Raw genomic sequence first — 17,302 nt, 5'->3', positions numbered from 1 at the left:
TGGGATGGAAAAGATGGAACCTTTAGAGCTGACCGTGGTCCAGGAGGAGCCATTAATACAGTAACACCACATAATCTCTAAGCTTGTTTATCCTGAGAGGAGGAAAAATGCTGCAGACTGTAAATTATTTACTTATGCCGCAAGTCCAAGTGGATTCAAGGCTTTCTTTGGCATACTATCACTCACTAGCAATATCATATGCAAGAGACGGGGTGGAATTTCACTGCTTAGCCAAGACTGGCCCATCTGACAGTATGTCTAACCCATGAAATTTGGATATGACCACAGGAGTGTGTTCTACATGTCAACATTACAGCAGGGAAGGAGGAGGTTAAAAACCATCACTGTAAACTAGCGTTTTTCAGATTGATTTATTGGAGTCCTAAATTTCTGCTAAGATGACTTAGAAGTCACTGGAGCAGTGGTAAAATGGGAAACCCTTTTCTAGGGTCCAGAGAGAGGCCAAGCTGGGGCTCTGAGCTCTCCAATCATGGTATCTCTTCATACAGAACTTCTCTTTTTTGGGTGGGAACGGTGGCTTACACCTGTAATCCCAACACTTTGGGAGGCAGAGATGGGCAGATTGCTTGAGGAGTTCAAGACCAGCCTCGGTAACATGGCAAAACCCCATCTCTACAGAAAATACAAAAATTAGCCAGGTGTGTTGTTGCATGCCTGTAGTCCCAGCTACTAGGGAGGCTGAGGTAGGAGCATCGCTGGAGTCTGGGAGATGGAGGCTGCAGTGAACTGAGACTGCACCACTGCACTCCAGTCTGGGTGACAGAGTGAGACCCTGTCTCAAAAAACAAACAAAAAACAAACAAAAAAAAACCCTCTCTCTCTCTCCCTTTCTTTCTCTCTCAACAGACTATTTTTTTAGGATAGTTTTAGGTTCACAGCAAAACTGAGCAAAAAGTACAGAGTTCTCATATACTCCCTGCCCCACTCCACCCACCCCACCATCAGCGTCCTACCCCAGAGGGGTGTGTTTATCACAGTCAGTCATGAACCTACCTTGACTCATTATGAGCGCTCTGAGTCCTTAGTTAGGTTACTGCTCTCTTGGTATTGTGCACTCTCTGGGTTTCAACAAAGGTATGATGATATACAGCCACCATTATGGTATCATACAGAATAGTTTCCTTGCCCTAAATGCTCTCTGTTTACCTATTTTGTATATTGGGATTCCACATAAGATTTCATTTTGAAAAAAGTTCTACACACTCCATTGTTGAAACCATCATTCCAAAGGTCGACATTTCCCCATCTCCACTTTTCATATCCGCCAGGACGCTCACTGTTTCATTCAGACATTTGATCTCCTCAGGCCACTTGCTGACAGACTTACTCTAACCGCCGTTTGTTTGGTAGCCTCAGTTGCCCCTTCACTGCCAACCTCTCGCCTCCTCCCAGGTGGAACCCGAGACCCGGGCGGTGATCCGGTGGATGCACTCCTTCAACTTTGTTCTTTCAGCCAATCTCCACGGAGGGGCGGTGGTGGCCAATTACCCGTATGACAAGTCCTTTGAGCACCGGGTCCGAGGGGTCCGCCGCACCGCCAACACCCCCACGCCTGACGACAAGCTTTTCCAGAAGGTATGTGGAGCGACAGCTTGTCCTGCCAGGGGAACTTGGGGCTCAGAAGATGAGCTTAAGGTCAGTAACAGACCCCTTTTCAGTGCGAGGCCACAGAAAATAATTGAAAATACCGCTTGCTTGTGAGGTGCTTACAGTCTAGTAAATGACATTTGGTTTTGAATAATAAGCCATAGATTCATAAAAAAGTAAATACAAAGAAAGCTTTAAAGTAATTACCACGATGCAGAAAATACTTAGGCTAATGATGAGCAAGAAATATGCCCGAAGACTAATAGCACAAGTGTCATTAAATGTGAATTTTGGGGGGTCTAAAGTAGAATTTTATGATAATATATCCATATTAATGAAAAATAGACTGTGATGGTATTAGGTGGGGCCTTAAAAAAAGAAAAATAGACTACATGAAAAAGTTTAAATAACAGTTCAAAACAATAGAATAAAATCAATGTTAACATTAATTTTATATTAATATATAAAATGGTATAATATAATAAATTTGTAATTATTGGCCTGGTGCGGTGACTCACGCCTGTAATCCCAGCACTTTGGGAGGCCGAGGCGGACGGATTGCCTGAGGTCAGGAGTTCGAGACCAGCCTGCCCAACATGGTGAAACCCCGTCTCTACTACAAATATAAAAATTAGCCAGGCACGGTGACAGGTGCCTGTAATCCCAGCTACTTGGGAGGCTGAGACAGGAGAATCACTTGAACCCGGGAGGTGGAGGTTGTGGTGAGCCAAGATTGCACCACTGCACTCCAGCCTGGACAACAAGAGTGAAACTCCATCTCAAAAAAAAAAAAAAAATGTACTAATATATTAATATATATCTATATAATATAAATGAACATTAATGATATTCAGTATTAATCATTAATGAACTACATGGTGAATAGCACATTGTTTTTTTCTCCATTGATCTCACTTTGTCCACTGTATAGTAAATAGTAATGAAGGAGAATTGTAGAGTTCAAATATATTCCTCTCCCTCCAACACACACCTATCACCCCCTAAATACACATTACTTTTCCTGGAGAAGTCTTGCCTTACTTACTCCTTGATTTATTTGACAAAATTCGGCTAGAAAATGGCACAAAAACAAGGAATCTTCAATATCATCTAGTGCAACTCCTGACTGCACAGGAGAAAACTCAGCCCCGAGATAGTGACAAAATCAGAATACAGATCTCCTAACTCTAGTCTACCACAGATATACTCTCTTAGACACACAGTCACATTCACACACATGCATTCACACATACTCACCTACATACACACACTCATACACACACACATACACACGCTGTCTCTATCCCTGATCCTATTTTCTTTCACTAAAGCAAATAATCCACTGTTTATGTACCCAGCAGGGCTTCTTGGCTTCACCCTAGTTGTGAGTAGGAGCATTGCCATTTGAGTTGGGAATCATCAAGGTCGTTTTCCGCCTGCTTTTCCTCTAGCTGGCCAAGGTCTACTCCTATGCACATGGATGGATGTACCAAGGTTGGAACTGTGGAGATTACTTTCCAGATGGCATCACCAATGGGGCTTCCTGGTATTCTCTCAGCAAGGGTAAGGGGAGTCCTGGGAACTGCTCAAGCTGAAGTGGAATAGTGCTCATTTCTCCTTCTAAATTCCCAGTTTTCCCAGGGAAACAATGGGAATAGCATGGAGTTTTGCACTCAGGTTGAGATCTGGAAAATGGGGAAGTCTCAGGTTGACATTTAGTCATCATCTTGTGATTCTTTAAAACTAAGGTGGGGATGGCTGGGCACAGTGGCTCACGCCTGTTATTCCAGCACTTTGGGAGGCCGAGGCAGGTGGATCACAAGGTCAGGAGATCGAGACCATCCTGGCTAACACGGTGAAACCCTGTCTCTACTGAAAATACAAAAGAATTAGCCGGGTGTGGTGGCGGGCGCTTATAGTCCCAGCTACTCAGGAGGCTGAGTCAGGAGAATGGCATGAACCCAGGAGGCAGAGTTTGCAGTGAGCCGAGATCGTGTCACTGCACTCCAGCCTGGTCGACAGAGCGAGACTCCGAGACTCCGTCTCAAAAGACAAAAACAAAAACAAAAAAACTAAGGTAGGGCCACCTTTTGGTCCTGTAAAACTGGTCGTTTACACAGTAGATTAGGGCATATAGTCACTTGTGGGATCTGAGAGTAGATTGGGTTGAAACCTGGCTTGCCCATTTACTAGTCATGTGGCTCTGGGATAATTACTTATTCTCTCTGTGCTTTCATTTCCTCATCTGTAATTAAGAATAATAAGGCCAGGCATGGTGACTCATGCCTATAATCCCAGCACCTTGGGAGGCCAAGAAGGGAGAATCTCTTGAGGCCAGTAGTTTGAGAGCAGCCTAAGCATCATAGCAAGACCTCATCCCCCTACCAAAAAAAAAAAAAAAAAAAAGCCAGGCAGAGTGGTGCACACGTGTAGTCCCAGCTAATGGGGAGGCTGAGGTGGGACGATCACCTGAGCCCAGGAGGTCAAGGCTGCAGTGCATTGAGCCAAGACTGCACCACTGTACTCCAGCCTGGACAACAGAGTGAGACTCAAAAAAAAAAAAAAAAAGAAAGTGAATACTTGCCTCATAATTTTAATATAAGTATTAAATAAAATAATACACATAAGGCATTTAGAAATGCCTGGGTTATAAATGTTGTAATTGTATTTTAAAAAGTAGCACAGATGTATGCCTCACATAGCAACAGATGAGCAGAGGATCTGGCCTGGGCACAACCAGTTCCCCTGAGATACGCTCCCTGGACCCTGACTGCCTGGCCCCAGCAAGCAGGGGTTTGCCATGGACACTGGCTATTGATAATGTAGGCTTCAAGAGGAGAAACCTCCACAAGAGACTTCTGTCCCTATCCCCTGGGCCTTCCCCGTGACCAGGGGTCAAGATAGAACCTTTGTTTATGAGCCTTCACTGGATTGAAGGATAGAGAAGAGTCTGGAGCAAGAAGCTGGGTTCTTTTAGGAATCATTCTCTAGCATCTGTCTTTCCCCATCCCCTCAAATCTGACCTGGCCATGGCCCAGGCAGCAGATTGGTGAGAGCTGAGTTGGTGGCTGGTCCTGTGCAGAGTAGAAGAGGTGCAAAACTGAGGAGTTGCCATGTACTGGGAGGGTAGACTGGGGACGAAAACTTGCTTGAATACAAGGCACTGCTGGGCGCAATGGCTCATACCTGTAATCCTAGCACTTTGAGAGGCTGAGGTGGGAGGATGGCTTAAGGTGGGAGTTCGAGGCTACAGTGAGCTATAATCATGATGCTGCACTCCAGCCTGGGCAGCAGAGCAAGACCCTGTCTCTGAAAAATAAATAAATACACACATACATAATTTTACATTTTTTAAAAGTTACTTTCTTTAGTTTGCATTAGGAAAGCAAAATATTTTTTGCCCTCCAAATTGAAAATAACCAATATACTTTTTCAAATTATGCTTGTTCTTTTTTTCTCTCTCTCCTCCCTCTCCCTCTCCATCCTCTGAGATAGCAAGGCCCATGCCTCCACTGAGAATCATTGCCCTAAATTAAGCTGGTACAATTCCAAGGTCATTACATTTATCAAATTGATTCTTCCAACAGTGTGGTCTCTTGATTAGCATATCAGCATGAGCTTATTAGAAATGTACATTTCTAATAAGTTGCACCCCACCTCATACCTACTGAATCAGAAACTCTGGGGGTGAAGCCCAGCAAGCTGTATTTAGCCAGAAGGCTCAGCCTTCTAGGTGATTCTAATGCATGGAGAGAACCAATTTACTTGTTTATTTTACTCAAGCATTTTTAAATTTTTATGGATACATGCGAAGTGTATATATTTATGGGGTATATGTGATATTTTAATACAGGCATACAGTGTGTAATAATTACATCAGAGTAAATGAGATGTCCATCCCCTCAAGCATTCATTTCTTTGTGTTACCAACATTCTAATTGTACTCCCTCAGTTATTCAAAAGGTACAGCAAATTACTGCTAATGGTAGTCACCCTTTTGTGCTATCATTCATTCTTTCTATTTTTTGTATCTATTAACCATCCCCATTCTCCCCACCCCCACCATCCTTCCCAGCCTCCGGTAACCATCCTTCCTCTCTATTTTCATGAGTTCAATTATTTAAATGTTTAGCTCCCACGAATGAGAAAGAACATGCAAAATCTGTTTTTCTGTGCCTGGCTTCATCACTATTTTTGCAAATGACAGGATCTTATTTTTTTTAATGACTGAATAGTACTCTATCGTGTAACCCTGCCACATTTTCTTTCTCCATTCATCTGCTAATGGACACTTAGCTTGCTTCCAAATCTTGGCTATTGTGAATAGTGCTGCAGCAAACATGGGAGTGCAGTTAACTCTTCAATATACTGATTTCCTTTGTTTTGGGTATATATTCAGCAGTGGGATTGCTGAATCAACTGGTAGTTCTGTTTTTAGCTTTTTAAGGAACCTCTATACTGTTTGGAGAGAGCCAATTTAATAGGCTATAGTTATTATTCTTCAACTTTCCCCATTCTTTCTGTAACAGCTTGCTTGTACTCATCAGCTTAAAAAGTGATAATTTTTTTCATCTTTATTTATTTATTTATTTATTTTGAGATGGAGTCTCTCTGTCACCCAGGCTGGAGTGCAGTGGCTCCATCTTGGCTCATTGCAACCTCTGCCTCCCGATTCAAACAATTCTCCTGCCTCAGCCTCCCGAGTAGCTGGGGCTACAGGGAACCACCACCACACCTGGCTAATTTTTGTCTTTTTAGTAGAGACGGGGCTTCACCACGTTGGTCAGGCTGTTCTCAAACTCCTGACCTCAAGTGATCTGCCCACCTCAGCCTCCCAAAGTGCTGGGATTACAGGCACCCCGCTTCATTTTTATTGTGGTAAAATATACATAACATAAAATTTACCATTGTAATAATTTTTAAGCATCTGATTCTGTATTATTAGGTACATTTGTAATGTTGTACAGTCACCACCAGCACTCATCTCCAGAACTCTTTTCAGCTTATAAAAGTGAAACTCTATATCCGTTAAACAATAACTACATTTCCCCTTACCCCAGCCCCTGGCAACCACCATTCTACTTTTTGTCTTTATGATTTTGACTGCTCTAAGTAGCTCATATCAGTGGGATCATGCAATATTTGTCTTTTTGTGAATGCCTTATTTCACTTACCATCATGTCCTCAAAGTTCATCCGTGATATGGTGTTTCTCAGAATTTCCTTACTTTGAAGGCTAAACAATATTCCATTGTATGCTTATACCACATTTTGTTTCTCGTTTATCCACCGATGGACATTTGGGTGGCTTTCACATTTTGGCTATTATGAATAATGGTGCTACAAACATGGATGTGCACATCTCTCTTTGAGACCCTGATTTCTGTTCTTTTGGATATATAAACCCAGAAGTGGAATTGTTGGACATAAGGTAGTTCTATTTTTAATGTTTTTGAGGAACTGCCATACTGTTTTCTGTAGAAAACACCACCCGTGCACAGGAGTTTCAGTTTCTCCACATCTTCACCAGCTCTTACTTTTTTTTTTTTTTTTTTTTTGATAGTAGCCATCCTAATAAGTGCAAAGTAGTGTCTCATGGTAGTTTGATTTGCATTTCTCTAATGATTAGTGATCTTGAGCATCTTTTCATGTGCTTATTGGCCATTTGTATACCTTCTTTAGAGAAATGTCTATTCAAATCCTTTGCCCACTTAAAAAAATCAAGTTGTTTGGGTTTTTTTTTATTGTTGTTATTGTTATGTTTTACGAGTTCTCTATGTATTCTGAATATTATATCTTATCAGATGTATGAATCACAAATATTTTTCCCATTCCATGATGGCCTTTTTACTCTGTTGACATTGTATTTGTTTGTTTGTTTGATTCTGTCATCACCTGTTCTGTCCTAGAGATACTGTCTTTTGATGAACAAAATTTTTCCATTTTCATGAAGTCTAATCTGTGATTTTTTTTTCTTTTGTTGCCTGTATCTTTGATTTCATATCCAGGAAATCATTGCCAAATTCAATGTCATGAAGCTTTTGTCCTGTATATTCTTCTAAGAGTTTTATAGTTTTAGGTCTTACGTTTAGGTCACCAATCCATCTTGAGTTCATTTTTGTATATGGTGTTAGATAAGGCTCCAACTTCATTCTTTTGCATTTGGATATCCAGTTTCTCCAGCATCATTTGTTGACATGACTGTCCTTTCCCCATTGAATGGTCTTGGCATTCTGGTCAAAAATCCTTTGACAATATATGTGAGGGTTTCTGGGCTGTCTTCCATTCCATTAATCTATATACCTGCTTTTATACCAGTACCACATTGTTTTGATTACTGTAGCTTTGTAGTAAGTTTCAAAATCAGAAATTGTGAGTCTCTAGCTTTGTTCTTATTTTTCAAGATTATTTTTACTCTTCTGGGTTGCTTAAAATTCCATATGAATTTTAGGATGGGTTTTCTATTTTTGCAACAAACATCATTTGGATTTTGATAGGGATTGCATTGAATCTGTAGATCACTTTGGGTAGTATAGACATTTTTAAGTGAGTAATTTTTAACCCAAATGAAATTATAATGAAAATAACCATCCTAATAATGAGAAACATATTAAAAAGTAATTGATTCAATTGAATAATGTAGAAGATTGGAACAAGCAAGTATTTTTTAGAAGAAGAGGAAAATGTAGCTGTCTTCTGCTTTTTCAGGAGTCTGTTTTTCTGGGATGGGTATTTTCAGATTAATGTTGTATTCTTAGCTAGGAGAAGGGATGTGAAAGCAAAATATTAATCTCATTCCTGACCTCCCAGGTCTGAAGAACATTGTAGTTCAAGGAGAAAATCTGTTATCTTAAAAACAGTCCATGTGCATAGTCAATAGTAAGGCACAGCTAATAAGCAGACTTTGGAAATGATAAAAGGGACAAGAAGTGAAATTCAGTCATGAAATGGAAAAAAACATAAAGGATGAAGATGACAAAAGGGACATTTAAGAAGAGAGGAAACTGCAGAGAGAGATGCATGTGAACTGGAAATTTGGGAAAAATTTTATGGAGGAAAGAAAGAAATAGAGGTCAAGAGGTAGAATAGAAGTTGATGAAGAAAAGAAAAAAAAGGTAATGAAGGGGGTGCTGGATATTTCCAACACAAAGAAATGATAAATGTTTGGGAGGATGGATATTCTAATTAGCCTGATCTAATCACTGTACAGTTTATTGAAACGTCACTATGCGTGTTCCATGAATATGTACATATTATTAGGTGATGTACATGAATATGTACACATTATTATGTGCCAATGAAATAAATAAAATTAAAAGAGAATTCCCAAATAAATAAAAGCAGAAAATTTTAAAAAGAGAGAGAGAGATGAGATGGGGCATTGAGTGGGAACCTGGTTATGGGAATCTGCCACTGCCCTCTTTCCTTTAGGAATGCAAGACTTTAATTATCTCCATACCAACTGCTTTGAGATCACGCTGGAACTGAGTTGTGACAAGTTTCCCCCGCAAGAGGAGTTACAGCGGGAGTGGCTGGGTAATCGGGAAGCCCTAATCCAGTTCCTGGAACAGGTAAAACCTCATTTGTTAACTCTCATGTTTGCAAAAAGAGAAGTGCTTCTCAGACAAGGTGTTTCACAGGTTCAGGTCTGACTTTTGCTCTGATTCAGTCCAATAGATCTGGGCTGCTTCTTCCAATGAGATTTATTCATTCAACATTATTGAGCAGCTGAACACAGTGGTTCGCACCTGTAATCCCAGCAGTGTGGGAAGCCGAGATGGGAGGATCACTTGAGCTCAGAAGTTTGAGACCAGCCGGGGCAACATAGCTAGACCCCATGTCTACTAAAAAAAAAAAAAAAATTAGCCAAGCATGGTGGCATGCTTCTGTAGACCCAGCTTCACAGGAGGATGAGGTGGGAGGATCGCTTGTCTTGTGCCGGGAGGTCAAGGTTGCAGTGAGCTGTGATCATGCCATTGTACTCCAGCCTGGGCAGCAGAGCAAGATCCTTCTCAAAAAAATTATCAAGCACAACTATTTGTCAGAAACTGTACTATACGCTGTGAATTATGAATAAATAAGCAAATATCCCTGCCCATATGGAACTTACCTTCTAGTGAGGAGAGACAGGCAGTAAACAATAAGTTGTATAACATGTTAAAAAAGAAATGCTATGAAGAAAGTCTTTCGGGGAAGTGATATTTAAACAAAAATTTCAAGGAGATGAGGGAGAGAAACATGCAGATATCTAGGGGATAAAAGGGTTCCTTGAAATGGACACAACTGCAAATACAAAACCCACAAAAAGAATATGAAAAGTGCTTGGCATCACTAATCATTACAGAAATGCAAACTAAAACTACAGTGAGATTCCACCTCAAATTGGTTAGGATGGCTGCTATCAAAAAAACAGAAATTCACAAATGTTTGCAAGGATGTGGAGAAATTGGAACCCTTGTGCACCATCAATGGGAATGTAAAGTGGTACAGTCATTATAAAAAACAGCTAATGGCAATTCCTCAAGCAATCAGAATTCCTATGTGCTCCAGCAGTGCTACTTTTGGGTATATATTCAAAAGAACAGAAATAAGGGCCTCAAAGAGATATTTGCACACCCATATTCATAACAGCATTATTTACAATAGCCAAAAAGTGGGAGCAACCCAGTGTTCATTGGTGGATGACTGTATAAATGAATGTGGTATATTCCAGTGGAATATTATACAGCCTTAAAAAGGAAGGAAATTGTCATCAGGTGTGGTGGCTTATGCCTGTAATCCCAGCACTTTGGGAGGCTGAGGTGGGCAGATCGCCTAGGTTTGGGAGTTTGAGACCAGCCTGACCAACATGGAGAAACCCTGTCTTTACTAAAAATACAAAATTAGCCGGGCATGGTGGCACATGCCTGTAATCCCAGCTACTGGAGAGGCTGAGGCAGGAGAATCGCTTGAACCCAGGAGGTGGAGGTCGCAGTGAGCCGAGATGGCACCATTGCACTCCAGCCTGGGCAATGAGAGTGAAACTCCATCTCAAAAAAAAGGAAGGAAATTCTGACACATGCTACAACATGGATGAATCTTGGGGACATTATGCCAAGTGAAATTAGCCACCCATAAAAAGACAAACACTGTATTATTCCACATATATGAGGTACTTAGAGCAGTCAAAATTATAGAGATGGAAAGTATTGATAGAATGGTGGTTGCCAGGGGCTGGGGGAGGGGGTAATGGAGAATCATTGTTTAATGGATATAGAGTTTCAATTTTTTAAGATAAAAAGAGTGATGCAGATGGATGGTAGTGATGGTTGCACAACATTACAAATGGGTTTTATTTTTTTATTTTTTATTTATTTATTTATTTTTTAATTTTTTTTTGAGACAGAGTCTCGCTCTGTCACCCAGGCTGGAGTACAGTGGCCGGATCTCAGCTCACTGCAAGCTCCGCCTCCTGGGTTCATGCCATTCTCCTGCCTCAGCCTCCCAAGTAGCTGGGACTACAGGTGCCTGCCACCTCGCCCGGCAAGTTTTTTGTATTTTTTAGTAGAGACGGGGTTTCACCATGTTAGCCAGGATGGTCTCGATCTCCTGACCTCGTGATCCGCCCGTGTCGGCCTCCCAAAGTGCTGGGATTACAGGCTTGAGCCACCGCGCCCGGCCTTTTTTTGTTTTAGACAGAGTCTCGCTCTGTCACCCAGACTGGAGTGCAGTGGTGCGATCTAAGCCTACTGCAACCTCCACCTCCTGGGTTAAAACAGTTCTCCTGTCCTCAGCCTAGCTAAATGTATTTAATAACACTGAACTATACACTTAAAATGGTAAACTTTATTTTATCACAGTCTGTCATAGGAAATAAAAAAATTTAAAAAAAAAGAAAAAGAAAAGAAAGCCAGGACACCAGTGTGGCTGGATTGATCTCAGAAGTAAGGGAGAGAAAAGGTGGTTGGAGATGGGATCAGAGAGCTAACAGGTAGCTTGACAGACGGACCATCACAAGAACTTTAGCTTTTGCTCAGAGTGAGTTAGGTTTTGAGTAGGATAGTGACATGATTTGAGTTAGGCTTTAACAGGATCACTCTGACCACTCTAATTGTGAAGAGATTAATTGGGGCAGGGAGAGAGGCAAAGAGACCAGTTAAGGGACTATTACCATCATCTTTGTGAAGATAAAATGCAAAAACATACGAGAAAGGGCTTTGAGACTCTAAAACACCGTACAAATGTTTTATGATCATAACTATATACTTGTTCCTGCAGGTTCACCAGGGCATCAAGGGAATGGTGCATGATGAGAATTATAATAATCTCGCCAATGCTGTCATTTCTGTCAGTGGGATTAACCATGATGTCACTTCAGGTAGGTGGTCACTGCTTAGGGGGAGGAAGGAAGCGTTCACTCCCGCATCTTCTTCAGCATAATCAACGGGCCAGTTTGTAAGCCAGTGAAACTAGCAGGGGCGTCAAGGATGCTGGGAGTAGGGGTGGGGGGATGGAGGAAAGAAGGGCAATGAAAATGGAGACAGTAAATTAAGAGGCTGAATCAAACAACCAAGATGTTTTAATGGAAAATCTTTTGCTTCTGATGCAAGCAATCCCTGAGAGGTCAGGACCAGGAAAGACTGATGTAAATGTAACTTCTCCTCAGCATTCAGGAGTGGCTACCACATACAATTTTGTTAGGGGTATTTTCTGGGCTTAAGCCTGTTAATAGCTCACATACTGGTGTGAAATTGGGTAGAAAGAGGCTGTAAAACGGATAGTTATCCTTGTGGCTGACTTGGCGTTTCTCTACACCTCCAATGGGAAAGTTAGCAAGATTCTTTCCATCATAGGCTTACTGTGGGGCAAGATTGATGGTGGAGACGGATCTTAGAGCTACCTGGAATCTCCTAGAAGAGCACAGAATTATGTCACAGCAGACTGGTGTTGTAAGCTGACTCAGCCCAGCTTGATCATGCACAATTTGTAGGATTTTTTGTTTTATTTTGCTTTTAATGCATAACAGTAGCTACCAACGGTATTGGTTACAGGTAGATGAGATTTGCCTAACTCCCCACCTTTTTTTCTTTTTTTGAAAAGGAGTCTCATTCTGCCATCCAGGCTGGAGGGCAGTGGTGTGATCTCACTGCAACCTCTGCCTCCTAAGCTCAAGCCATCCTCCTACCTCAGCCTCCAAAATGGCTGGGACTACAAGCATGCAACACCATGCCTGACTAATTTTTTGTGTTTTTTGTAGAGATGGGGTTTCACCATGTTGCCCAGGCTGGTTTCGAGCTCCTGGGCTCAAAAGCCTCCCAAAGTACTGGGGTTACAGGTGTGAGCCACTACACCCAGCCCTCCGCACAACCTTAATACTAGCAAGTCTCACCTGAATTTTACTACACTAACATTTATTACCTAGCAGCCATTTCACAGTTCCTACAATCTGTTTAAGCTGGATGAACTCTCAGCTTTCTGTTCTTTAAAGTGATCTCAATGCATCTTACATGAAAAGTTCATTCAAGGCAAAAGTATTGTCTAAAGGCAGAATCCTGTAGCCTCACAGTGAAGTATCAGACAACCAGAGTCTGGACACAGGACTGTTTAGGAATCCAAACTCAGGAATCATCCTTTTTATTTGTTTTTTCTTTTTCTGTTTTTTACAGAAATGTTTCTGAATCGTAGGAATCATTCTTATAAGCACAGTCTTCTTCAGGGCTTGCTAGATTCTTTCAAGCAAAGTGATGGGGTCTCACTATGTTGCCCAAGCTGGTCTCAAACTCAAGCAATTCTTCTGCCTCAGCCTCCCAAATAGCTGGATTACAGGGTCTCACTCTATTGCCTGGGCTGCAGTGCAGTGGTGCAATCAGAGCTCACTGCAGCCTTGACCTTCCAGGCTCCCAAGTAGCTGGAACTACAAATGCATGCCACCATGCTCAGCTAATTTTTTTGTTTTTTATTTTTTTTACAGAGACAGAGTTTTGCCCTGTTGTCCAGGCTGGTCTCAAATTCCTGAGCTCAAGTGATCTGCCTGCCTCAGCCTTCCAAAGTGCTGGGATTCCAGAAGGGCACACCTGGCTTTTGCTAGATTCTTATGCTCTGTCCAAGCAAGTCTGGGAATGTCTCTAAAACAGTCTAGCCAATCAACATATATTGCTGGGCACAGTGGCTCACGCCTGTAATCCCAACACTTTGGGAGGCCCAGGTGAGAGGAACACTTGAGGTCAGGAGTTCAAGACCAGCCTGGCCAACATGGTGAAACCCCTGTCTCTACTAAAACTGCAAAATTAGCTAGGTGTGGCCAGGTGCGGTGGCTCACGCCTGTAATCCCAGCACTTTGGGAGGCCGAGGCGGGTGGATTGCCTGAGCTCAGGAGTTTACAACAAGCCTAGGCAACACAGTGAAACCCCATCTCTACTAAAATACAAAAAATTAGCCATGTATAGTGGCGTGTGCCTGTAGTCCCAGCTACTTGGGAGGCTGAGGCAGGAGAATCACTTGAACCCAGGAGGTGGAGGTTGCAGTTAGCCGAGATCATGCCACTGGACTCCAGCCTGGGCAGAGTGAGACTCTATTTCAAAACGACAACAAAAACAAAACATATTAAACACCACTGATTTTTCCAATAAGTGCCACTTTTACCTGCCATTGTGTTAATTAACAAATTATTAGGCTGGGCACAGTGGCTCATGCCTGTAATCCCAACACTTTGGGAGGCCAAGGCGAGTGGATCACCTAAGGTCAGGAGTTCAAGACCAGCCTGGCCAACGTGGTGAAACCCCGTCACTACTAAAAATACAAAAAATTAGCCAGGCATGGTGGTAGGCAACTGTAGTCCCACATACGCAGGAGGCTGAGGCAGGAGAATCACTTGAACCCAGGAGGTGGAGGTTGCAGTGAGCCAAGATTGAGCCACTGTACTCTAGCCTGGGTGACAGAGCAAGACTCCATCTCAAAAAAAAAAAAAAAAATTAATCATTTCACCAGTGAAAAAACTCATTGTAAACATTCGTTATGTTACTTAGCAAAGCATCTAGTGTTGAGGAGAGAGAAAGCTAGCTGAAGCCCTCATAGGAGCTGCATCTGGAATGGGGCCTTTCTGATACGACACTCGCTCACCACTTCAGGATGCAAGTCCCCAATTAAGAAAACGACAATCCCTGGGGTGTCATTTCAACTATCCAACATGTGTACTTTGCTGAAGTATTTTAAAGTAAATTCCGGGCATTTAATAGGGGGCAGAAAAAGACTTCCTCATTATTGTTTGTCTCAATGTTTATCGTATTTGTTATTTCAAATATGCATTGCTATATACTTAAAAAAAATGAATTTTAAAGTCACTGTCATAATTGAATCTAAAGGAATGGAAAGTCATTAGCCAAAATGCTCTTTCCCTGTTATGGAAAAACAGGTTTCTTTTGAATTTTATTTTTTCCCTTGCCATACTTTTTGAAGGTGATAAAAGAAATTTTTTTGTTTTTTGAGACAGTCTTGCTCTGTCACCCAGGCCGGAACACAGTGATACGAGCCACTGCAACCAGCCCAATAAAAGCAATATTAAAAATAGGATTCTCACTGGGCACAATGGCACATGCCTGTAATCCCAGCACTTTGGGAGGCTGAGCTGGGAGGTTTGCTTGAGGTCAAGAGTTCAAGACCATGCTGGTCAACATAGCAAGACCACATCTCTACAAAAAATAAAAGTAATAAAATTAACCAGGCACAGTGGTGTGTGCCTATAGTCCTAGCTATTCAAAAGACTGAGGCAGGAAAATTGCTTGAGTCCGGGAGTTCAAGGTTGCAGCGAGCTATGATAGCACCACTGCACTCTAGCCTGGGCAACAGAGTGAGACCTTATCTCAGAAAAAGAGATAGGACTCTCAAAATTGTATCTTTACTGGTCATGTAGTCCAGCCTTCCCATTGAATATAAGATTACACCCATACAACACCGCCAGCAGCTTTTTATCCAACCCAGGGCTGGCATGTTCAGTGGTGCAGATTTTGCACTGTACATCTGCGTAGCCTTTCCAGGCTTCTGATCTAGTCCGTGCTTGTGTGCTCACAATTTCACAAAGCAGTCCATTCCTTTTTATGTAGCTCTGTTTCTCTCAACAGGTTTGTTTCTTTTATTTATTTATTTGAGACAGAATCTTGCTCTGTCACCGAGGCTTGAGTGCAATGGCGTGATCTCAGCTCACTGCAGCCTCCACCTCCCACCTTTCAGCAATTATCCTGCCTCAGCATCCCAACTAGCTGGGACTACAGGCATGTGCCACCACGTCTGGCTAATTTTTGTATTTTTAGTAGAGACGGGGGTTTCACCATGTTGGCCAGGCTGTTCTCAAACTCCTGACCTTAGGTGATCCACCCACCTGGGCCTCCCAAAGCGCTGGGATTACAGGCATGAGCCACCACACCTGGCCTCAACAGGTTTTATTTCTGTCTAGCAAAATCTGCCTCCCTGCAACTTAAACCCATACTTCTCATTCTTATTTCTTTAGATAGACATCATTTCTTCACAGTGGCCTTTCAAATATCAAAACTGTGGGCTCATGGAGTTTCTTTATTAGGCAAAACATTCACAGACCTTTCACCCTTTCCTCTCTCCTAGTGATGCTTTACTGGAGGTGAGTTTGTATTAAACTACAGGGTCTGGAATTACATTTAACACGTTCAGTGTAGAGCACAGTAAAACTCCTGCTTCCTAGGAGCTGAGGCCATACTCCTATTAAGATAGCCCACAAATGATTTAAATCTTCGCTAGTTTCATGCTATTAAGAAAAGCTTAATAGGCTAGGTGCGGTGGCTCATGCCTGTAATCACAGCACTTTGGGAGGTTGAGGCGGAAGGATCACTTGAGCCCAGGAGTTTGAGACCAACTTGGGCAACATAGTGAGAACCAGACTTTGTTTATTCATTTTAAAAAAGAAAAGATGGCTGGGCTCAGTGGCTCATGCCTGTAATCCCAGCACATTGGGAGGCCAAGGCTGGTCAATCACCTGAGGCCAGGAGTTCGAGAGCCGCCTGGCCAACATGGTGAAACCCTGTCTCTACTAAAAGTATAAAAATTAGCTGGGTGTGGTGGTGCATGCCTGTAATCCCAGCTACTTGGGAGGCTGAGGCAGGAGAATGGCTTGAACCCAGGAGGTGGAGGTTGCAGTGAGCTGAGATCACACCACTGCATTCCAGCCTGGGCAACAGAGTGACAGAGTGAGACTCCATCTCAAAAAAAAAAAAAAAGCCAGTGGGCTCAGTGGCTCACGCCTGTGATCCCAGCACTGGGAGGCTGAGACAAGCAAATCACCTGAGGTCAGGAGTTCGATATTAGCCTGGCCAACAGGGTGAAACCCCCGTCTCTACTAAAAACACAAAAATTGGCTGAGCATGGTGGCACGCGCCTGTAATCCCAGCTACTTGGGAGGCTAAGACAGGAGAATTGCTTGAACCTGAGAGGCAGAGGTTGTAGTGAGCTCACATCATGCCACTACACTCCAGCCTGGGTGACAGAGCGAGACACCGTCTCAAAAAAAAGAAAAGCTAACTATCCAGACCAGGTCCAAATAAGGCAAACACGAAGCTGTAACCAATCTGGCTGTTTCTGTACCTCATTTCTGGTTTTTTTGTATTTTACTTTCCTTCTTCTATTCTTAAAGTCTCTCCAACTGTGCAGAGATTACTCTCTGAATTTGCTGTGATTCTGAGGGCCCAATTTGC

The 17,302-nt window shown here is 42.4% G+C and overlaps 1 protein-coding gene across 1 annotated transcript in view; it reads left to right on the top strand.

The window, feature by feature from the left end:
- Positions 1–17,302, top strand: part of CPN1 (carboxypeptidase N subunit 1) — a 39,196-nt gene that overhangs the window by 15,385 nt on the left and 6,509 nt on the right. The window contains exons 4-7 of the mRNA XM_025397186.1: positions 1,414–1,596; positions 3,060–3,171; positions 9,039–9,178; positions 11,865–11,964. Coding sequence (XP_025252971.1) covers positions 1,414–1,596; positions 3,060–3,171; positions 9,039–9,178; positions 11,865–11,964 — 535 coding nt within the window. The remainder of the gene's footprint in view (positions 1–1,413; positions 1,597–3,059; positions 3,172–9,038; positions 9,179–11,864; positions 11,965–17,302) is intronic.

Source organism: Theropithecus gelada, chromosome 9 (genome assembly GCF_003255815.1).
Source record: "Theropithecus gelada isolate Dixy chromosome 9, Tgel_1.0, whole genome shotgun sequence".
Lineage (NCBI taxonomy): Eukaryota > Metazoa > Chordata > Mammalia > Primates > Cercopithecidae > Theropithecus > Theropithecus gelada.
This window is presented reverse-complemented; position numbering and strand designations above follow the sequence as displayed.